The sequence below is a fragment of the Balaenoptera acutorostrata genome, chromosome 9 (assembly GCF_949987535.1).
Source record: "Balaenoptera acutorostrata chromosome 9, mBalAcu1.1, whole genome shotgun sequence".
In the NCBI taxonomy this organism is placed as follows: Eukaryota; Metazoa; Chordata; class Mammalia; order Artiodactyla; family Balaenopteridae; genus Balaenoptera; species Balaenoptera acutorostrata.
Genome location: NC_080072.1, coordinates 9,893,690 through 9,913,385, shown reverse-complemented (window position 1 = coordinate 9,913,385; position 19,696 = coordinate 9,893,690). Strand labels below are relative to the sequence as shown.

Here is a 19,696-nt window from a genome sequence, read left to right as displayed (position 1 = left end):
CCCGTCGTCTGAATGGCCATCCACAGCTGAAAACAGGCCTGGGGAATCCTGAGGCCTGTCTGTGTTTTACTTTGGGAGGAAAGTGCCCCAATCCTCCCAGCAGTGGTGGGGTCAAAGGCTCCTTGCAGCATAGGGCTCAGCTGGCGGGAAGGAGGAAGGTCGAGAGGGCGGGCGGGAGCAGGGCCCCTGATACATCTTAAGAATGTTTTGGGGTCATTCTCAGGCAGATACAGGATGGAGTGGAAGACAGCCAGCGAAGCCCCCGTCCGCTCCTCCTAGCTCTGCTGCCCCGTGGGCACAGCAGGCCCACCTGGGAACGAGGCGAAGGACGGCCACAAGGGGGTGCTGGTGCCCAGGGCTTGGGAAAGCGGGGGGGGTGGCGAGAGACCCTGGAGATCTCGCCAATGAGGCACCTGCAGGCAGCAGCTCCTGGGACTGGAGAGGGGGTGCTGGCTACCCCAGGGGTGCCCTCCCAAGGGCTGAGCCCTTTTGTACGGCTCCCAGCTCCTTGGTCTTTGGTGCTTTCTTGAAAGTCTCCTGGTGGCTGTAGTACTACGAGGGAGGAGAGGTCACCTCCTGAGGTCCCGTCCTGGGATGGACGTTTGGTGCCGGCTCAGTGCTGCCTCCATGGCCTGGCCATTTGTCCCTCTGCTCAGCTTCTGGCTCAGGGCTGGCTCTAGGACCCCGTCTGTCTCTCCTGGGGCAGGTGTTGGCTCCAGCTCAGAGGCCCCCTCCAGGCCTGGGCCATGCCCTAGGCCTCCTGGGGGAAGAAGCCAAGCTTGGCCAGCGACATCTCCTTCCTCAGCCTTGTGATCTCCCAGAACATGGGCTCCGCTGCAGGCAGAGAGAGAGGGTGGATAGCTCGGTGCCCACTCAGGGTCACCTCAGGCAGATGGCCTGGCGTCTCCCCTGGCTTTGGGCAGGGCATCTGGCGGGCACCCTAGGACTCCCCAGTCCCTCAGGACAGATCTCAGTGAGTAGCCGGACCTCTTTGAGGCTCCACTCTGAGGGCTTGCAGCCCGGGAGGCATGGAGGTGACGGTCACCTCCACAGCCTGACACGCACACGCATGTACACACTGCCACACACTTGGACAGGCTGCAAATGCTCTCCAACCCCTGCTCCCGGGACTCTCCAGCGACCCTGAGCAGGGCCCATCCCCGGCCTGGCAGAATGGGGGCAGGGGGACAACGGGTGGACAGAGGACTTGTTGGGCAAGGGCGGGAGTGTCTACAGGCGGAGGTGGGCGAGCCGTGTTCAGCCACCACTGGGAGGCCCGCACGGCGGGAGAGGCGAGGAGATTCACTGGGGAGGCCCCATCGTGTAGGCCAGGCCAGTAACGGGAATGCTGTCCCTACAGGCCCGGGGGGCTGGAGAGGTTTCTGAACGGGAGAAAGCAGCTGGATCCAGGTATGTGGGGGTGTCAGGCTGGCTTTCCTGGTGAGGCAGAGCCCAGGAGGCACCTTCCGCTCTTCCTCCCTCCACAGGGCTCAGCAACAGGAGCTTCCGGATCGCTTTGCTAATCCACGACCTTCTCTCTCGAAGAGTCCTCGCTCCGACGGGGGGCAGCAAAGCCCTGGGGTTGGCCCGGCCGCCCCGCCCCGCCCCGCCCCGCCCTTCCCCTCCCGGGCGCCACCCCCAGCGGCCACCAGGGGGCGCTCACCATCCTGCCGCACCAGGCCTTGCTGGATGTAGCGGATGTAGGTGAAGAAGTTGCACACGGCCGTGATCTGTGGGCAGAGGGGGCAGGGTGTGACCCCCCGGCCCTCACACTTGCCCCCCCCCCAAAAAAAGCCAGGGCAGATCGCAGACCAGAGCGGGAAGCTCCACGTCCTGTGAGACTCAGATAACTCTGGGCTCTAAAGTTATGGTCAACAGCAGCAATACTAGTATCCTAATAAAAACGATAGCGACAACTAAGCGTAATCAAGTACGCGTATCCGGTGCGGCAGACGTGCCTATCATTCCCAGTCTACACGTGGGGAGAGCTGAGGCTCCAAGAACGACCCCACAACGACTGCGGAGGCCATGGAGCCTCCACTTATTAAGGGGCTGAGCTGCAAGGTGAAACCCGGCAGGCTGCCTGGAAGCCACGCTCCCCCGAGGGGCCTGCTTGCTCTGGCTACTGGAGGCCCCGGCCAGCCGGGCCTTACCAGGTGCTATTCGTAATGCCAGGAAAGGTGAGGGGATCCGAAGCTGCTCACCCGGCCGCCCTGCATCCCCACCTGAAGCCCCCAGTCTGACCTGAGGCCTGCTCCGTGCCAGGCCCTGCACCAGGCACTGGGGACCCTGAGCTGGATCAGACCTGACCCCTGTCACGAAGACTCTCATACCGTGGAGAGGGTGCTGTCAGTGCCCTTCCCAGGCCCCTTCCCCAGGCTGGGGCCCCATCTCCCCACCGCTGAGAGTGTTGGCTGCTGATGCCTGCTGGTGCCCCTCTGCACCCCATACCCTCACAGACTTCAGCCAATGACTGACAGGCATCTGGGGTATAAAAGGCCACGCCCTTGCCTCAGGGTGGAACCCACTCTGGGCTCCGGAGCCCCTGTGGATCAGGCTGAAGCCAGACTCCAGCTGAAGCCTCACCTTTGCCTGTCCTTCCCCCCACCTCCATTCTGCCTCCTGAGAATTGCACACCATCTCGATCTTAGGCTCTGCTTCTAGGGCACCCAACCTAACACAGGGTGGAAGGCAGCTGGCAGCTGTGCCCACAACTGCCCATACTGAATATCCAGCACTTTGGGGGAGGGACATCAAGTGTGTGGGGGCCACAGGCTGGGGAGTGGAGAAAGCTGAGGGAGGGGCGATGCTCCTGCTGGGCCCTCAAACACACAGGAGCCCTTGCCAGGAGGACAAAATTGGGTGCAGGGGGTTGGTGGCCCTGGCAAAGGCAGGGAGGTGTGAGAGAGGCCAGGTGAGGGGACTAACCCAGCATGGCCAAGGTGCCGCCTGGGAGGGCTGAGGAGAGGCTGCGCAGGGCCGGATGGGATGGGCAGGAGAAGCTTGAGTCCCAGGCCCTGGCGTTGCTCAGTGGCCAGTAGGCCCTACCAGAGGCCCGTGAGTAGGGAATGGTGGGGAGCAGTGGGGCTCTCTCCCCAGGGCTGCACTTTGGGGACAGAACTTTCTTCTCCCTATGGATTCCACACTCCTTGGTCTCATCAGGGTGGGGACCACATCCTAGAACTTCACACCCTTCCCCTCTGCCTTCCCAGCTCTGCCCAGGACAGCAGACACATAGGCCTGGCAGAACAACGTTCTAGATGTAATTTTCTAGGCATGGGAGCGTCTGGCACAGATCCCCTGGTTGGGATCAGAAAAAACAAAGGTGACCCATGGCCACAGAACAAGGCTCTGGGCACAGATGCAGGGGGTGGAGACTGCAGCAGTAAGAGACTGGATCCAGGATGGGGAGACCTCAGGTCTACGCTGAGTGGCCTGGGGTGCACCCCTTTCCTTTCTAAGGCTCAGACTCCCTCTCTGTAATGGGAGCTCAGCTCACTGCTGGGGGATTCGCCAGAACAACATGCTGGGCTGCCCTGCAGAGGCTGTCGGGACCAGACAAGCTGACTGTGCTGGTCAGTCTGCTGCCTGATGATGAGGCCATTTGCCCACTTTAGTCCCATCAGGCACCTCTAGTAGGTCAAGGGGAGGAGATGGTTCCTGTAAGAGGACCTTCCACACCATGTCACCTTTGCACCAAGTTTCAGAGTTTTCCAAACTTTTGTTCTTTCCAATCTTCTTCACTGTCTTTGAAGGGACAGAGGAACGGGGTCCACCCCACCCTCATCCCAGCTCAGTGAGGCCCCTTGATCCAGTGACCCTCACCTGGGTCACTCGGCAGGCCTTGTGTGACAGACAAGCCTCAGAACCTTCTCCAAAGCCTGGGGCCGGAGCCAAGAGTCAGGAGCCTGGAACTCTAGTGTCACTCCCTTGATTAGGTTATATTAAATGACAGAGCTGATGGGTGTCACTCCCATGATTACTTTTCGGCAAGCAAGAGAATGGCTACCTCAGTCCTTCAACCACAAGGAACTGACTTCTGCCAACAACATGTGAGCTCAGAAGAGGACCCTGAGCTCCAGAAAGGATGCAGTCGCTGATACCGTGACTGCAGTCCATGAGGCCCTGAGCAGAGGACCCAGCTAAGCTGTGCCCAGACTCCTACCCAGGGAGTCTGTGAGATAATAAATCGATGCCACTAAGTTTATGGTAATTTGTCACACAGCAATAGCAAACAAATACACTGGCTTGGCTGTGTGGCCCAAGTCATTCTCGTACCTCTCTGAGCCTGTGCCCTGCTCTGTAGATTGTAGGTTGTGCAGCCTGGGGCTCAGAGTCCCAGCCCAGGGAGCCTCTAAGGAGCCAGGTAACACTCCCCTTGGATGACTCACTCTGGCCCGGGAGGACGGTGAGATGTAGTAGTGGCTCTCGGAGTCCCCAAGCCGGATTCGGTGACGACAGGCGCAGGCCAGGCCACTCAGGGCACATGTACTAGGGAAAAGCAGACCTCAGGACCGTGGGGACGGCTGGGGCTCGCCCACCCAGCTCATCCAGGGAGGATGCAACAGCCAGGGAAGGCACAGAGGGAGGGGGAGGCAAACAGACATCAGGGTGGGGCCTGGCATCCTTTCCCCTGGTCCCAGCTTCCCAAGGAGCCTGGAGCCAGGCCAAGGAGGGGGGCAGTCTCAGAAGTCCCTGGGGGAGACCTTCAAACCAAGCTGGACCCCATCCCTCAACCCCTCACCTCACCCCTGTTGGGCAGGAGAGCTTGGTCAACCTCAGGCCAGGTGTACCAAAGCTCCACCCTCTGCCGCCCCTAAAAATGCTGCCCCCTACTTTACTGGGGCCCTCAGACCCAGTCACCCCTTCCTCCTAAGCAGGAGAACTAAGCAGGAGTCTTCTCTCTCCTCCACTTAGGTCACCAAGTCCCCAGGCTAGGTTCTGCCAGTAGGACCTTTTGCCCGGATGCCCTCAGTTCCTTCCAACCAGCCTTCTGCCTCATCTCCACCCTTCTTCTCCATGTTACAGCAAGGGCTACTCCAAAAACCCACATCTAGCCCATTATCTTTCCCTGATGCTTCCCTACTGCCCAGGAAATAGTTATGGAGAATCCCGAGTAAAGGAAGGTTAAATAGGCTCCTTGGTTGTGGGACTTATCAGAGCCTTTGCTGCCTCCAGGTTCACTGTGACTCTCTGATTGGACCAGGGAACCCTCTTTTCAGGGAACGTTAATCGATGATTTGTGAAATGCTGGCCTCAGTGGGTTAAAGCCCAAACCTCATTTGAGGCCCTTCACACTCTGGCCCCAAACACCCGCTGTGGCCTCAGCCTCAACCCCATGCCCACCCACCCCACTGCTCCGCCCACCGACCCAGTGGTGTTTCCATTAATATTCCAGCTTCTCATACCTTCACTCATTCTGTTGCCTCTGCCTGAAAGGTCCTTCCCTGCTCAGCAAACTGCTATTCATCTTTCAAAACCCGGCTCAAATGTTCCCCTCCGTGACAAGGCTCCCACCCAGGGGCCTCCCTCGCAGGCCCCAGTCCCTGCCCTTGCTCCATGCTAGCAGTTTTGTTCTGCTGCTGGCCCTGCCCAATGCCAGCTGAGAAGCAGGGAGGACAAGATGCCAGGGCCATCGGGTCATTGTCAGGAGGTGGAGTCAAAAAATGACATCACTTACGTGTCGATCGGGGCCCGGAACCCACTGTGGGAGAGAGGGAGTAGGAGAGGATGCAGGTCAGGCCAGCCAGGAAGGGGGAGACCCGGCTCCACGACTGGAGGCAGCATGTCTGCCGAAGATGCCTCCTTGCCCTGCGCGGAGGCGGCCACTGTCCCTCTCCGGTCAGGTGCCCCTGCCCACCCCCAGGTCCCACTGCAGGACCCAGCAGGCAGGCCTGAGGCTCAGTCCTCCCTGGACGCCCCCTTGGTGCAGCCCAAGGCTATGCGGGCCTTTCCCAGGGGGCAGGGCGCTAAGCTTACTTGGTGCGGCCACACTCGACAGCGGCCACCTTCACCGCGGGCAGTGTCTGCGAAGCCGCGGGCTCGATGGTCAGCGTGTTGTCCTCCACGGCGGCCCGTACCAGGGCTGAGAGCTGCGGTAGAGCAGGGCGGAGTGGGAGGTGGTGAGGGGCTGGCCGCTGGCTGCGGGGCCGGGCCCCCCGGCGGGCCGCCCTCTGCCTGCCTCACCTCCTGCATGGTGAAGTCCAGGCAGGGGCCCACGTCCTCCCGGTACACCCTTTCCAGGAAGGGGGAGGTCTTGTCCAGGGTGGGCGATTCCCTCCAGGCCTGGAACTCTGCAAATAGGGTCATGTCCACCTGTGGGGGAAGGCGAGCTGGGTGTGTGGGGGGGTCAGGGCACTGGGGGGCCAGCATGGCAGAGACAGGCAGAGCCCCAGGAGGTGGGGAGCCAGGGAGGATGCAGGACAGGCCCCAGCGGGCTTGTCCCCTGTAGCCATGCAGGGGAGCTGAGTTCCAAAGAAGAACTCTTCTCTTCCCCTTGCACAGAAGAATTTAGATTCGAAACTCAAAAGTTTCACTTCCAAGTGTGTTGGAGGTGTGTTGCCAGTTTCTTGGCGCTACAGAATTAGACTTGGGTCCAGGGTTTCATTCTGAAGACCCTCGCTGCCTCCTTGAGGAGGAAAAGCTGAAGAGTGACCCTGCAGGTACCCGCAGGTACACACAGGGACCTGCTGGGACGCACAGCACACACAGGCATGCACACACGGAAAGGAACACACACAACTTGCTGGCTGCCCTGGGGCACATGCAGAGGGAGAGGCTGGGAGGGGGCAGAGCGGGGCGGCCCCTCTCCGGAGCCTTTACCTGTCGGGAAAAGGAGAGAGAGGTAGCAGAGGTGGGGCCCACGGGCAGCTCCCCAGGCGGGAGCTGCCAGGCCGGCTCGTAGGTGAGGTGAACCGCCTTGCTGGGGACCACGCAGAGGAGCAGGGAGAGGAGGGGGGGCAACCCGGGCTGGGCCGGCAGGACAGACAGACAGACAGACAGGTGCACAGAGACAGACAGAGGAAGGAGATTATTAGAGTCCGGCCGGAAGCTTAGAGCTCAGAAGGGGATGGAGAGGCCTGGCCCACGCCTCCTCCCTGTATGCTCGGGAGGCCTGGGGCAGGGCAGAGCTGGGGCCACCTTGGCATCAGAGACTCCAGGAAGCTGAATCCCACTACAGCCTTCAGGGGCGTCCGCTGGGTGCAGCCCTGAGCTGAGCTCCTGACATCCACGTCCTGTGGCCCCAGGAAACCCTATTTACGCGAGGAGACTGAGGTGCTGACAAGCGGCTTCACTTGCCCAAAGATCCATGGCCAAGGACATCACAGCCATTGTCCCACCTGGACCAGGTGCCCCATGTACCCTACTGACCGAGGACATCACAGCCATTGTCCCACCTGGACCAGGTGCCCCATGTACCCTACTGAGGGCCAAACACCTCATATCACAGGGAATTCACTCAGCCCTCACAGCCAGAGGACACACAGGCCCAGAGAGGGCAGGACAGGCTCCTGGTCGCACAGCGGGGTTCAGGCGGGTCCCCACTGGGCACCGCTGCCTGGCTGACAGTGGGCACTGCCTCCCTTTTCTATGACCTCTGCCTGCCCACTGCCCCTCACCTCTTTGCCCTCCTTGTCCGGGGTGAGGGCGTGTCCTACCACGGGGCACACGGCGGGGCAGAGGGCGCTGCTGGTGCTCTTGTGACGCAAGTGGCCCTTGCGGGGTCCGGCCTTGGTGGGGCTGAGCAGCTGTGGGTGGAGCTCGCGGTTAGGAGAGGCTGGTGTGGACGTGATGACCAGTGTCTTCAAGGCTGTCACCTCTGCTTGCAGCATGTCGATCTGGCCGGGAGAGATGGCTGTCAATATTAACCCAGGGCTAAGGCTGCCCCGGCTGCCACTGCCTGCCACCCCAGCTCAGGAAAGACCACCCTGAGCACCTAACCCCACCCGTTATCCTCGGAACAGCCTCTGAGTTGGGGGCTGAGATACCCATTTCATAGATAGGGAAACTGAGGCTCAGAGGAGACACAGCCTGGCTGAGGTCATACTGGAAGCCAGGACTCTGTTAGGTGCACGTATCCGGGAGCTGGCTGGGTCTCCCACTGAGGGGCACCCAGGAGCCAGGAACAGCCCAGATCTCATATTTTGCAGATGGGTAAATGGGCTCCAAGGGATAAAGCTACTTGCCCAGGCTCACACAGCCAGACTGAGGTTTCTGCTTTGTAAAGGGGGTATGGGAGGAAGGAAAAGAAACTACAATGGCCACGGGATCCTCCCAGCCCCTGAAAAGGCCCCAGAAAGGTCTCCGTGGTTCAGCAGAAACACAGCTCGAGTCCCAGGGAGCTGGGCTCCCACTGCAGCGGGCACGTTTCAGGGGGTCCATCTCGGATGTCTCTGCCCCTCCCTGCTGGGCCCCCAGGCCATGCGAGGGTCCGATCGGGGGGTAGCGAAGGCCGGCGCTCGCAGGGCTCAGAGGCGGGCAGGAGGTCTGGGCCGGCAGGGGGGTGCCTCACCTTGCCCCGCGTCTCCTTCAGCTGCTTTTCTGACGCTGCCTGCTTCATGTTGGCTTCTCGGACCATCTTGTGGGCTTCCTGGGAAGAGGGCAGGCTCCAGGTGAGGGGGGAGGCGCCGGTGGAGGCCCAGCTGAGCCATCCCGCAGCCCGCGCCCGGCCCTGCACCTCGAATAGGCTGGCCGTGAGCTCCTCCAGCTCCTGCTCCAGCTGCGTGCGCACCCTGGACAGCCGCTCACACTCCGCATCCTTCAGCCTCAGCTCCTGGGGGGGCGGGGGTGGGCACGAGGGGGGGGAGCTGTCAGCGCCCCCGCGGTCCCGGGCCTGGCGTCGTTCCCGGGGTCACCTTACGTGCGCCTCGGGGCCCCGAGCCTGCTTCCTCTGTGGTTCTACAGTTTAGAATGCTTTTTCCATTTAGCTCAGAGCATGAAGTTGCACCCCAACTGTCAGTCTGTTAGAGCCTGGGACCGGTTTTCAGAGATGTCACGACTTCTAAAAGTTGTTTAAAAGTCACAAGAAAAACTGTTTCTCCTTTGTTTGTGCTGCCCTCCTGCCCAGCACAGGCCTGGCATGTAGGTGGCCTTGACAGGAACGTGACATCTCTGGGCGTCGGGTGAGAGCCCACAGCTCCTCAGGCCGGCCCCTCATCCCCACCCCCACCCCCACCCCCGCCCCCACCCTCAGAGCCCACCTTCTGGGCTTTGTGCAGTTCCTCCTTCAGGAACTCCGAGCCCTTCTCTCGGATCTCCATGGAAGAGCTGCGCAGACGCAACACGTCCAGCCGGCTGGCCGCAAGGTCCTCCTCGCCTTGGGCCTCCTTCCCTGCAGGGGTCTCCACCAGGCTTCCCAGGGACTCCCTGTGGCTTTTGCAGGAGCCCACACTCTTCCAGGGGACTGGGACAGCTTCGAGGGGCGGTGGGTGGCCCTCGTCCGGATGGGGCTGGCTGTGAGGCAAAGAGCAGATACAGGGTGATGTCCCGAGGCCTGGAGAGCTGAGGCCAGGGACCAGCCTTGGGCAATGCACCTGCCACTCTGGGCCTCAGTCTCCCCATCTGTAAAATAGGCCATCACAGGGATTGTCACAAGGGCAGAATGACCAAGCACAGGGTCTCCTGGGGGCAAGGACAGGACTCGTTCATCTTTGTCAACCATCCCCTCCAGCCCAGGACCACAGTAGATGCTCAGCACACAGCAGGTGCTTGTTTGCCCAGCAGATATTGTAAATGCATCAGTGTCGAGAGCCTGAGTTTCCTCTTGTATAAAATGGGGACACTCCCAATGGCCCTACCTCAAGGGTCACTGAGTGGATCAGAGATGTGCAGAAAACCTTGGCACATGAGATGATTAAGTGGGAACTGCCTTCATTGCTATTGCTCATGCAGATTTTATGCAAATTCGACCCCATTTAGGGTGAACCAGAGAGGAAGGACCTAGCCAGGGCAGGCAGGGCCGGCTGAGGCAGGAAGATTCTGAAAACAGCCCGGGCAAGACAGCCCCACTTCCTGCCCTCTGGACCGTGTAGGGGGGCAGTCCCAGCTCTCTGCTTGGTCTGCCTTGTGACCTCAGGCAAACACCCCCTCTCTCTGGGTCTCAGGACCCTCCTCCCTCTGAAGCTGAAGACCCTAGAGGCGGTACGGGGTGGGGGCCGCCAGCCGCTGCCCACCTCCCATCCACGCGCCCCCCCTTCGCAGCAGACCCTGAGGAGGGAGGGGAGGAGAGGGCTGGGCCGTGGTGGTTTGTGCCAAGACAGCACCCTGGACTCGCTCACTCAGCAAAAGCCGGCGGCTCCTGAGCCAGCAGCTTCCGAGCTGCAGTGGCTGGGCCGAGGTTGGGGGCTGGGCTGCTGATAGCAGTGGGGAAGTGGAGGGGAGGGGGCCAAGAGGGGCCCACACAGGAGGGAGGAAAGACAGGGCCAAGGGGTCATGAAATTCAGGATCGCGGAGGGGAAGTAAGACAAGGCTAGGGTCTGTCCGGTCCCACCTCCCTGTCTTCTGGACGCTGGGACAGTCACTAAGCAGCCCCGGAGCCTCAGTTTGCCCTTAGGTAACACAGAGGGCACCCAGGGACCCCAGCAATGAGCCCACTCCCGACCCTCCGCATGGCCCTGTCCAGCTGCCCAGCCCAGCTTGCCGTCTGCTGGAACTGGCCCGGAGTGTGGCCTCAAGGTTCCTAGGGCTGGGTCCTGCCTTGCTAGGACGTGGGGCTTTTATGAATAAAGCGGGAACACACACCCACCATTCCATCAACAGTGTTTATGCTGGACAGGAATCTTTCCTAATACCTTGCTTGGGGGGTCTAGTCGGTAAGGGGGGGTCCCTGAAGCTTAAGGGTCTCTGGCAGTACTGTGGCAGCCCCAGGCTGGGGTCTGCACCCAGGGGACTCATGGGGGTGCTCTGCCTATGTTATCTCATTTAAAACTCTCAGCAGCATTCGTGGTATTGTTCCCATTCTACAGTTGAGGGATGGATGCTCAGAGAGGTAATGGGACTTGCCCAGGGCCACACAGCTAGTCGGTGGCACTGGTGGGACAGGCGGCCAGGTCTTCAGCCCAGGCCCAAAGCTCTCCAGCCACAGCGGACAGGCAGGTGGGGTGTGGGCCGTAGACTTGTGCATCTGCCTCGGGATCAAGGGCCGCTGGGCCCAGGGGCATCCAGGAGGCTCCTCCCTGGCTGTGACAGGAAAATCTGACCCAATTCCAGCCCAGACTGGCTTCTCAGCCTCTGCTCAGGCAGAGAAACTGCCTCCCAGGAGGGAGGCCAGGACTGGGGGAGCTGTGGCTGAAAGCACAGACCAGCCGGGCACGGCCGGGTCCATGCCAGGCTCTGATCTGCGGTCCACGCGAGCCCCTGGGAAAGTTGCTGAAATTCTTTCAATCTGCTTCCCCGCCTGTGGGATGGCAGTAAAACCTGCAGGGACACACTAAGAATCCAATGACGAAGTCACTAGCTACAGCACCAAGTAAATAGTGGGCTATCGACAGGCACGTTTGCCAGGTACCTCCTCCACCTCCACCATCCCTGCCCGGGCTCTTGTGTCCTGCACCTGAAACCCCAGGCCCTGGGGAGGTACCCACTGTGGGAGCCTGGAGGCCTGGGCCCCAGCCCCACTTCCTCAGTTGAGAGAATGGCCATAGTCACTCAGGCTTGGTGGGGACCCCAGCTCGGGACTGCCCACTACAATAGAATGAGCAGGAACTACAGGCCAAGGGCAGGGGTTGACTCAGGGACAGCACAGGGCACAGGGCAGGATCCCAGGTCTCAGACACCTAGCGCCATAACAAGGACCACCCCGACATTGCCAACACCCCCTGCCTAGGGGAACAAGGCCGCCAGCCCCTCCCACGAGGCCTGAGCCTCGTCCACCAGTGTGGTCTGGGTCTCTGGCCACAGTGAAGGACTCTCCAGCTGGTCCCAAGGGCACGGGCTGGGGGTGTGTCCAGACAGCCCCCATCATTTTCCTAACAGGCTCACTTTGGCCTACTTCTGGGGGGATGGCGCCCTATTTTGCAGCCAGAGGAAACAGTGGTCCAGGGAGGCCTGAGACAGAGTGTGATACCCTCCCCCTCTCCCTGGTGGAAAAGCCCACGGGCAAATCCTCATGGCAGAAGGCGTGGGAACAGCAGGACCACCCTGTGGTCACCAAATGCCCAATGCCTGGGCCAGGGGTGCAGAAGCAGGAGGGGAGGAGGGTCCACCCTGTACTGAAATCTGCAGACCCCGCCCCTCACACTTCTGGGCTATGAGGCCAGCTCCTGTGACTCAAAGTTCAGATGAAGGAGGGACCCCAGGCCCCTCGGGTCCACCCAAGCCAGAATCCGCTATCTTCCACACACTTCAGTCTCCTAGACCAGAGGCCCGAAAATCTGGGTGTGAGTGCCTGGGGGCTGGGGAGCTCACTCCTTGGGCAAGCACGGGTTACCACTGAAGTCGGGCTGCTCTGCACCTCCCCTTCCAGCCCAGGTCCACGGCCCTGTGCGCAAACCTTCTCAGACCCCATTCCCTGCAGACACAGAGTTCAGTGTCCAGGACACGCAGCAGGGCCGGCTAGGAAGGGTTCTGCTCGGGTAGGGGGGTGGGAGATAATAAGAGTCAAGGTCAGAGGTAGGTGGAGGCAGCCAACATCCCCCATCCCGAAGCCAGCTCCGCGGCCTAGAGCCCAGGGCAGTTCATACAGGAAAGGCCCCACTGGGTGACTTCCCCAGGAAACACACAAGGCAGGGGAAAGCAGTAACCTCAATCCTCAGCCCCCAGGCCACCCCTAGGAGGGCCAGCAGGGCTTTTGTCCCCAAGCAGAAAAAATGGCGAAATGAGGACCACCCCTGGATTCTATGGTCCCCAGTCACCCAGCAACCCCACTGGGCCAGGAGGGCCTGAACAGAGCCCACTCCCGTGGCCAGAAGGGCCCAGGTAGCATCCTGCATACCCTTTCCCAACCAGCCAGCCATGGGGTCCTTCTGCCCTTAACCTCCCCCTCTCTGCCCCCCAGTGCCCAGGTCACCTCTTTGAGTTAAAGACCCCTCCCCTGTGCTAACAGGCACAGTGGGTTCATTAAGCAAGCAGCGGGGAAGCCAGTGAGGGAAGCACTGAAAACCAGGGGAAGGAGAGGGTTGGGAGGGCAGACTGGGACCCTCACCCTCTGCCTGGGGCCACCAAGCCCGGGTTCCAGGGCGACTACAGCTGGTCTGGTCTGCAGGAATTCCGACCCAGGGCTCAGCTCAGGAACAGCCACGGCACAGGGGCCCGGTTCAGAATCACGCTCATACACTTATGGGCAGTCCAGTAAGCCCTGAGACACTGAGGCCGACAGGCAAGTGACTCTCGTCCAGAGGCCAAAGGGGTCCCAGGAAAGGTTTCGTGTGTTGGGTCCCCGAGCAACCAGCAAGCCCAGCCAGGCTCAGCCTACAGAGTGGCCAAATCTTCAGCTCCAGACCCACGAACAGCTCAGATTCTCAAGCTCCTGTTCACGTCCACGCCAGCCCACCACTCCACATCTCCACAGACGTCATCATGTGTTAACTCGCGATGCTGCTACAGGGAGATGCTCTCCCCAGCCCAGTTTGAACGACGAGGCACCCGAGGTTCAGAGAGGGATGGCGACCTGGCTGGAACACACAGCAAGGAAGTGGCACTGGGGAAACTGAACCCAGAGTCCAGGCACTAGTGCATCATGTGAATTGTCACCCAAAAAAGTCCGGACTGGCGGAAAGGGGATGAATGGTGGTTTCAGAGAAGTGAGGCAGGATGCAGACGGGGGTTTGAGGAAGTTTGAGATAGTGCTCGAGTGGTGGTGGTGCGGTTCCACCCAAGGCTGCTGTTCTAGCCAGGCAGGCTCTGGGCTGGGAGGGGACACACAGAGACAAAAGACTTGGGTGGGGGTGGGGAGGAAATCAGGGGAGGACCAGGGGCTGGAGAGGGGAACAGAACAAAAGTTGCAGTGATTAATATAATGAAAAACCGAGGACAAGGTGAATGAGAACAGCAGTGCCCACGACATGACTGAGGAACTGGGAGGGGGTCTTTCAGGGAAGGGAAGGGGCGTGGCTGAGGCATTTGGGAAGTGGTGGCTGAGGGGAGGCACCAGCCCAGAGGGAGCAGCTGCAGCCCTGAGCCTGGACGAGGGATGGGTGAGAGGGGAGCTGAGGGCCAGAGAGCCAGCCTGGAGACCTGAACAGGAGCCATCAGAGGGCCTGGAGGGGAGGGTTCCAGAAGAATGGGAGAACAGTGTCATACGTGGCAACAGAAGAATGCTGGGAAGTGAGCCGAGCGGGACCCCCGGTATAGGAGAGGGTGGGCCTGGACCACTCCAGGAAGGGGGAAGCAGGTGTGTGCCTGGTAGGACAGGGAGCAGGAGGGAGGAGGAGGTCAGGAACAGCTTCAGGGTCGTAAGCAGGGAGGTCAGAACACCTGAGGCAGGTGGGCCAGGGCAAGCCTCTCCCTGCCATAGCCCCAGGCCTGCCAGCCCAGCCCAGCGCAGCCCAGCCCAGCCCTGATGAGCGAGGGAATCCAGCCCTGTGTCTCCACCGGAGGTGGCACAAGGCCTGAAAGGGTGCAGGGCTCCCTCCTCTACTGAGGGAGAGCAGGGCACATGGCACACACCTCACATCTGCCTGTTTAGTTCTAGAAGGATCTGACACCCCAAGCCCTCAAACACCCAACACATATGCAGTGAGCACCTATCGTGTGCCAGGCACTCCACCAGCCCGGACCCACCCAATGTGCACAGATTCTGGCAGCCACATCACCAAGCCCCCTTCTCATCACAGATGAATTCATTTTGCTTCCCTTCCCCCACCCTGTTGAGCACAAATCCCGTGTGGGGAGAGTCTAGGACAAGCAGGACTCTACTGAGCGCCACAGACAGGTGTGCTGATTAAGGGACAGCAGGAGAGACATTTCCACCTGTTGAGGGCGAGGCGGGAGGCAGTTAAATCATGGAGGGCTTCCAGGAGGAGGCGACAGTGAAGGTTGCACAACCCCTTTCTCCTGCTCTTGACCCTGGAGCCCCTAGGCCATACTTCAGATGCCATTTCAGAGCCTGGAGTTCCCTGTGACTTATTCCTTAAAGGCAGGACCTCACAGATCCAAGCTCCTTAGGATAGCCAAGGCCCAGAACAGTTAGGTGACTTTCTCAAGATCTCACAGCCCATCTGTAGCCCTGCATCCTGCCTGCAGCAAAGACACATTCCCCCATCCCTGGGAGGTTGGGGTGGTCTTTCTCATTCCTGGGCAGTCTATCAGAGCCTGTCCCTCCCTTTCTAGGGAGGTATGATTAGCCCCATCTGTCAGATGGGGAAACCGAGACTGAGGGGCTACACCAATGTCATGTGGCCCCTTAGTGGCAGAAAACGAGCCCAGAACCCAAACCCTCGGCTCTGATGACCAAGTCTCAAGTGCCCAGCACTGTGTTAGCAGCAGAAGTACCCCAGTCGCCATCCTCACCCCATCACCACGAAGCCGGCTTGGCACCCAAGACTATGGACAGGGGACACTGTGGGAGAGGGGGAGGGGAGCAGTCCTGTTTTGGGGGAGCCACCTCTGGGTTCTGAGTTCAGGGCCCACACTCAAAAGGAGTCCCAAGGAAGAGGGTCCACCTGAGCTCCTGTAGAGTCCTGCCACTTCCACCCACCCCAGGGGAGCAGCCCTGGGTCCAGGGCCAAGAAGGTGAACCGGCACTATGACCTGGCCATTAACAGAGCAGTCACCCAAGAGACATACCTCTGCTGTCTTCCAGGTGAAGAAACCAAGCCCCAGAGACATCAGTGGCTTAGCCAGAGTCATCAACTCCTCACCCCTCCTAGTCTAGGAGGAAGGATCCCAAGTATGCACTCGCCCAGAGTTGTCACAGCAGCTCAGTCAGTTACCTGGGCAAGCGTGACCTGAGCAGCATCCCTCCCAGCTGCTGCTGGGGTCTGGGTGAGCTCCTAGGACACCAGGACCCCAGCGGGTGCTGGCAGCTTGGCCCCTGCCTCCAATATCCAAGTAAGGGGTCCATGAAAAGGCAGAGCTCAAGGTAACCCCAAAACTCTGCTTCTCACTCCCCAGATGCCCAGCTCCTCATTCTGCCCCTCATGCTTTCCATCTGCATTTATGAAGCACCTACTATGTGCTCTGCACCCAGCTACACCCTGGGGGATCCAAGTAAGCCACACTTAGGATCAAGCGGGGGTCAGCTTGGCAGCCTGGCCCATCCAGAAGGGTCCTGGGACTCTTGGATCCAGCCTTTAAAGTGAGCCTCCATCTACTGGCACCTCCCAGACTTGCCTGTCTGGCTCCGGCCTGGACGCCTCCAGGAAAGGACACTCTCTGGGCCTGGATTACCTCCACCACACAACCCGCACGTTTCACCTTGAGGCTCAGAGCAGTGAGGCCATACTCTCAAGATCACACAGCAACTCGGTGGCTGTGTTTTGCCTGGGTGCACCCAACACAAGGGGTCACGAGCTTCCTCCAGAAGCTCCTCAAATATGGTTTACCCCAGGTGGGATCGCCCTAGGGATCGCTCCAGCTGTCACCAACCCACCTCAACCACCTTCTCCCTAAGCTCAGTCTCCTTCCCCCAGGGCGCAATTCCAAAAGATTCCAGGCTCTGCTTAACTCTCTCCCTTTAAGAGTCTCACGTGTCTCCACACCTCACCCCTACCAGGAGCCCATTCTCTCAGGAGCCCCTGCTGGCGATGACTCCCCAGCCCTCCCCTAGCATCTCAGCTCGAACTTCGAACTTCGCTAGGTGCCATGGAGTAAAGTGGGTGCAGCCTGCATCAGAACTCTCCAGCCCGCCAGCCTCTCCAGTGGGGCTTCCCTCACTCCCCGGCTGTGGCTGGGAGGAGCCCTGTCCTGGGACCACCCATCTGGCCCCGTTCTTTCCAGGAGTACAACCCACCCCCACTCTGGCCACATCTCCGCCAGGACCTGGTCTTTCCAGGCTATGGGGAGGAAGAAGTGTTTACCCAACTCCATGAGAAGGCCACAGCTTTTTTGCACATACAGGGAAAGGGTCCCACACCTGGTTGCCCAGGGACTGGGACCACCCCTGAGAATCAAGGAACAGATACGGGTACTGGAGCCACCAGCCCAGGGCCCAGAGTCTGCGCTGCACCCCTCCAGGCTGCAGGGAGGTCCCACCCACCTTTGAGCTCAGCAGGTTCCAGAAGCCCCAGATGGAAGTTCACCAACTTGCAAGCGAATGTGTCCGAGACCCAGTCCCCCCTTTCGCAAATGCACTGCTTTTCAAGGGTTCACTCAGCCTGGGGGTCCCTCCTCTGGGTGCTTATCCCAGGCTTACTCTGGCTTGCACTCCGCCGCACACCCCCTTGCCCCCATCTCACTTGCGCTCCGGACAAGCTAGGAGTTGGCGCTGTCACTCCGGGATGGTCAGCAGCCCACCCTTCACAATTCCTGCCCCCAGAGAGACCCCCTGAACCCTCCATGCCGAATGTCCTTCCACCCCCAGTCGCGAACCGGCTCGCCAGTCCTCGTGCTACAGCACGGGCAGGGATGGGGGCGCAGAGCACCTCCCTGTGGAGGTGCACACACTGCAGGGACCCCCCCCCCCCCGGCCCGCACCGTCCCACCCCCGGAGGCAGCCGCGGCCCGACCCCGCGCGGACCTACCCGCTCCACATACTGGCGCCTCGGGGCGCCCGGGCGTCGGTTCCCCGCGCCGCCGCCGCGATCACCCAGCGATCTCCCCGCGCCGCCCCCGCCGCGTCCCCGCCCGCAGCCGACTCCGCCCCGGGCCGGCCAGGCTGCCCCGCCGCCTGTCAGTCTTGCCCGCTGCCTGTGGGTCTTTGCGGCCCGGGCTCGCGCCCCGGACCCCAGTCCCTCCGCGACCCTGCCCTCGGCGGGTCACGTGGCCGAGGGGTGGCCCGAGGACACGTGCCCTGCCCCGCCCCTTCGGCGGCCGACGCGGAGAGCTCGCGCGCGCTCCCGGCCCAGCCCCGCTCCGGCCGCCCGCCCCGGACAGTGAGACGGGCCGAGTGGGGGAGGAGCCGGTCCCCATCATCCTGCGGCCAGCACTGCTCTCCGACGCTCCCAGCTTACTCCGCTCCAGACATCCGGCGCCCAGCGCGGCGCGGCGCAGCACCCTCCCAGGACCACCCCTGCTCAAGAGCCTACCATGGCTCCGGGCTTTCAGCTCCCAGATTCTTAGCGGACTGTCACTCAAGGCCGGCAGACACCCTCCCACCCCCTCACCCGGCCCTCCGGCCATCACTCCTTCCCTGGCCTCCCTGCTCTGCGCCCGTCTCTGGGCAACTTCCCTCCTGGTGAGAAGGGGGGCTGACCCCAAAACTAGTTTTCTCCCTCCTACTGAGTGCTTTTTCTGAGGGAGGCCCCACCTTTGGCCCAAGTTTCCAACCCCAACCCCGCCCCTCCCCCCCCAACCAGGGGCCTCCCTTCCTGTTCTAAACAGATTCTGCCCGTCCTTACCTTTGCCCACCATCTACTCTCTGGGAGAATTGCGCATACACACACACACACACCTGTCAGGTCCCACATCCTCTGCAAATTCCCTGAACGCTGGTCTAGCCTGTCCCTCAACCCCTCTGTCCCTCTGTCACCTTTCCTGAGCCCTGACCATCAGCCTCAACTTCAACCTGGGGCTGATCCAGTGAGAGCATAACCTCGCTTCTCTCCTGCCAGGGACCATGGCTCCCACCCTCCGTGTCTAGAGGAGGCCTGGGAGGATGGGAGGAAGTATTTCCCTTCCAGATATTGCTAGAACTTGGGGCACTACCCTCAGACCCAGAGCTGGGGCCCCAGGCTTGAGTTTGTCAGGTCTTCATCTGGGGCATGCATTTTAAATACATGCATTCAACCACCCCTTCTGAGCACAAACTATGGGCCATACAAGGGCTGGGGACCCAAAAGGAAACTGCATAGACACAGGCTCTGTCCTCCTGGGGCTCCAGGACGGTGGAGAGACGTAGGGTGGGGACCTCCACTTCCAGGGCCACTGCCTGCCCAGGGCACACCTTGCGAAGTGAGTGGTGTCTTAGTTCAAAATAGAGAATGGTACTCCTTTCCTAGGTGGGCACGGCCCACGCCAAGGTACAGGACTTGGTCAGTGGAGGGCAAGCCAGACTTGATGTCTGGCTCTCATGCCCCCTTGGCTGGTACCCTGTACAGTGAACAACCTGGGCAGCCCTCTGTGACGTCCTTTTCATTCTGCCCAGACCTCCTTCACTCTGCAGGGCAATTGTTTCCACAGCTGTGGTTTCCCAAGGGCAGGGACCAGGTCCTCCTTAGGGCTGTATTTCTCCACCCACCGAAGCCCAGCCCAGGGTCTGGCCCAAAGGAGATGTCATTATGTTTGTTGACGAATCCTTCACCAAATAGTCTTGAGCAACTGCTGTCTTCCTGGACCTTGCTCTGTTCACTCTTTAGGGGAATGGGGAGGGGATGACACAAAAGGAGCTCAGAACACGGCGCTTACCCTCCAAGTCTTCACAAGCCCAGGCAGGAGATAAGACCTGGTCCAAGTCGTGGTAACCCGGACTGGTGGGAGATAAGGGGTGGAGGGGGTGTCAGTCCAGGGCTATGGCCCCAGAGGAAGAGTCCTCAGCCCGGGAGGACTGGTGGGCTGGGGAGACTCTTGAACGAGGCTTTGAAGGACAAGTGTGGGGTCACTGTCACCACCCCAATTACTAGCCAAAAATATCCCATGATCTGTGCAGCTGCTTAGGACTCCC

The 19,696-nt window shown here is 60.7% G+C and overlaps 1 protein-coding gene across 5 annotated transcripts; it reads right to left on the bottom strand.

Annotated features, from left to right (window-relative positions):
- Positions 1-615: 615 nt before the first annotated feature.
- On the bottom strand, positions 616-17,838 carry RAB3IL1 (RAB3A interacting protein like 1). Of its 5 annotated transcripts, XM_057553898.1 has the most exons (12): positions 17,619-17,838; positions 13,142-13,606; positions 9,201-9,453; positions 8,678-8,773; positions 8,513-8,590; positions 7,620-7,838; positions 6,187-6,315; positions 5,980-6,092; positions 5,681-5,704; positions 4,279-4,491; positions 1,664-1,730; positions 665-834 (listed from the first exon to the last, which is right to left on the bottom strand). In XM_057553898.1, exons 3-12 carry the CDS (start codon positions 9,258-9,260, stop codon positions 802-804), a joined length of 1,032 nt encoding a protein of 343 aa, XP_057409881.1. In that variant the 5' UTR covers positions 9,261-9,453; positions 13,142-13,606; positions 17,619-17,838; the 3' UTR covers positions 665-801. The 5 variants fall into 5 exon arrangements, with proteins under 5 accessions (XP_057409879.1, XP_057409880.1, XP_057409881.1 ...); XM_057553896.1 differs by lacking the exon at positions 13,142-13,606 and having other exon boundaries at positions 616-834; positions 4,392-4,491; positions 17,619-17,836; XM_057553894.1 differs by lacking the exon at positions 13,142-13,606.
- Between the last annotated feature and the right edge of the window lie 1,858 nt (positions 17,839-19,696).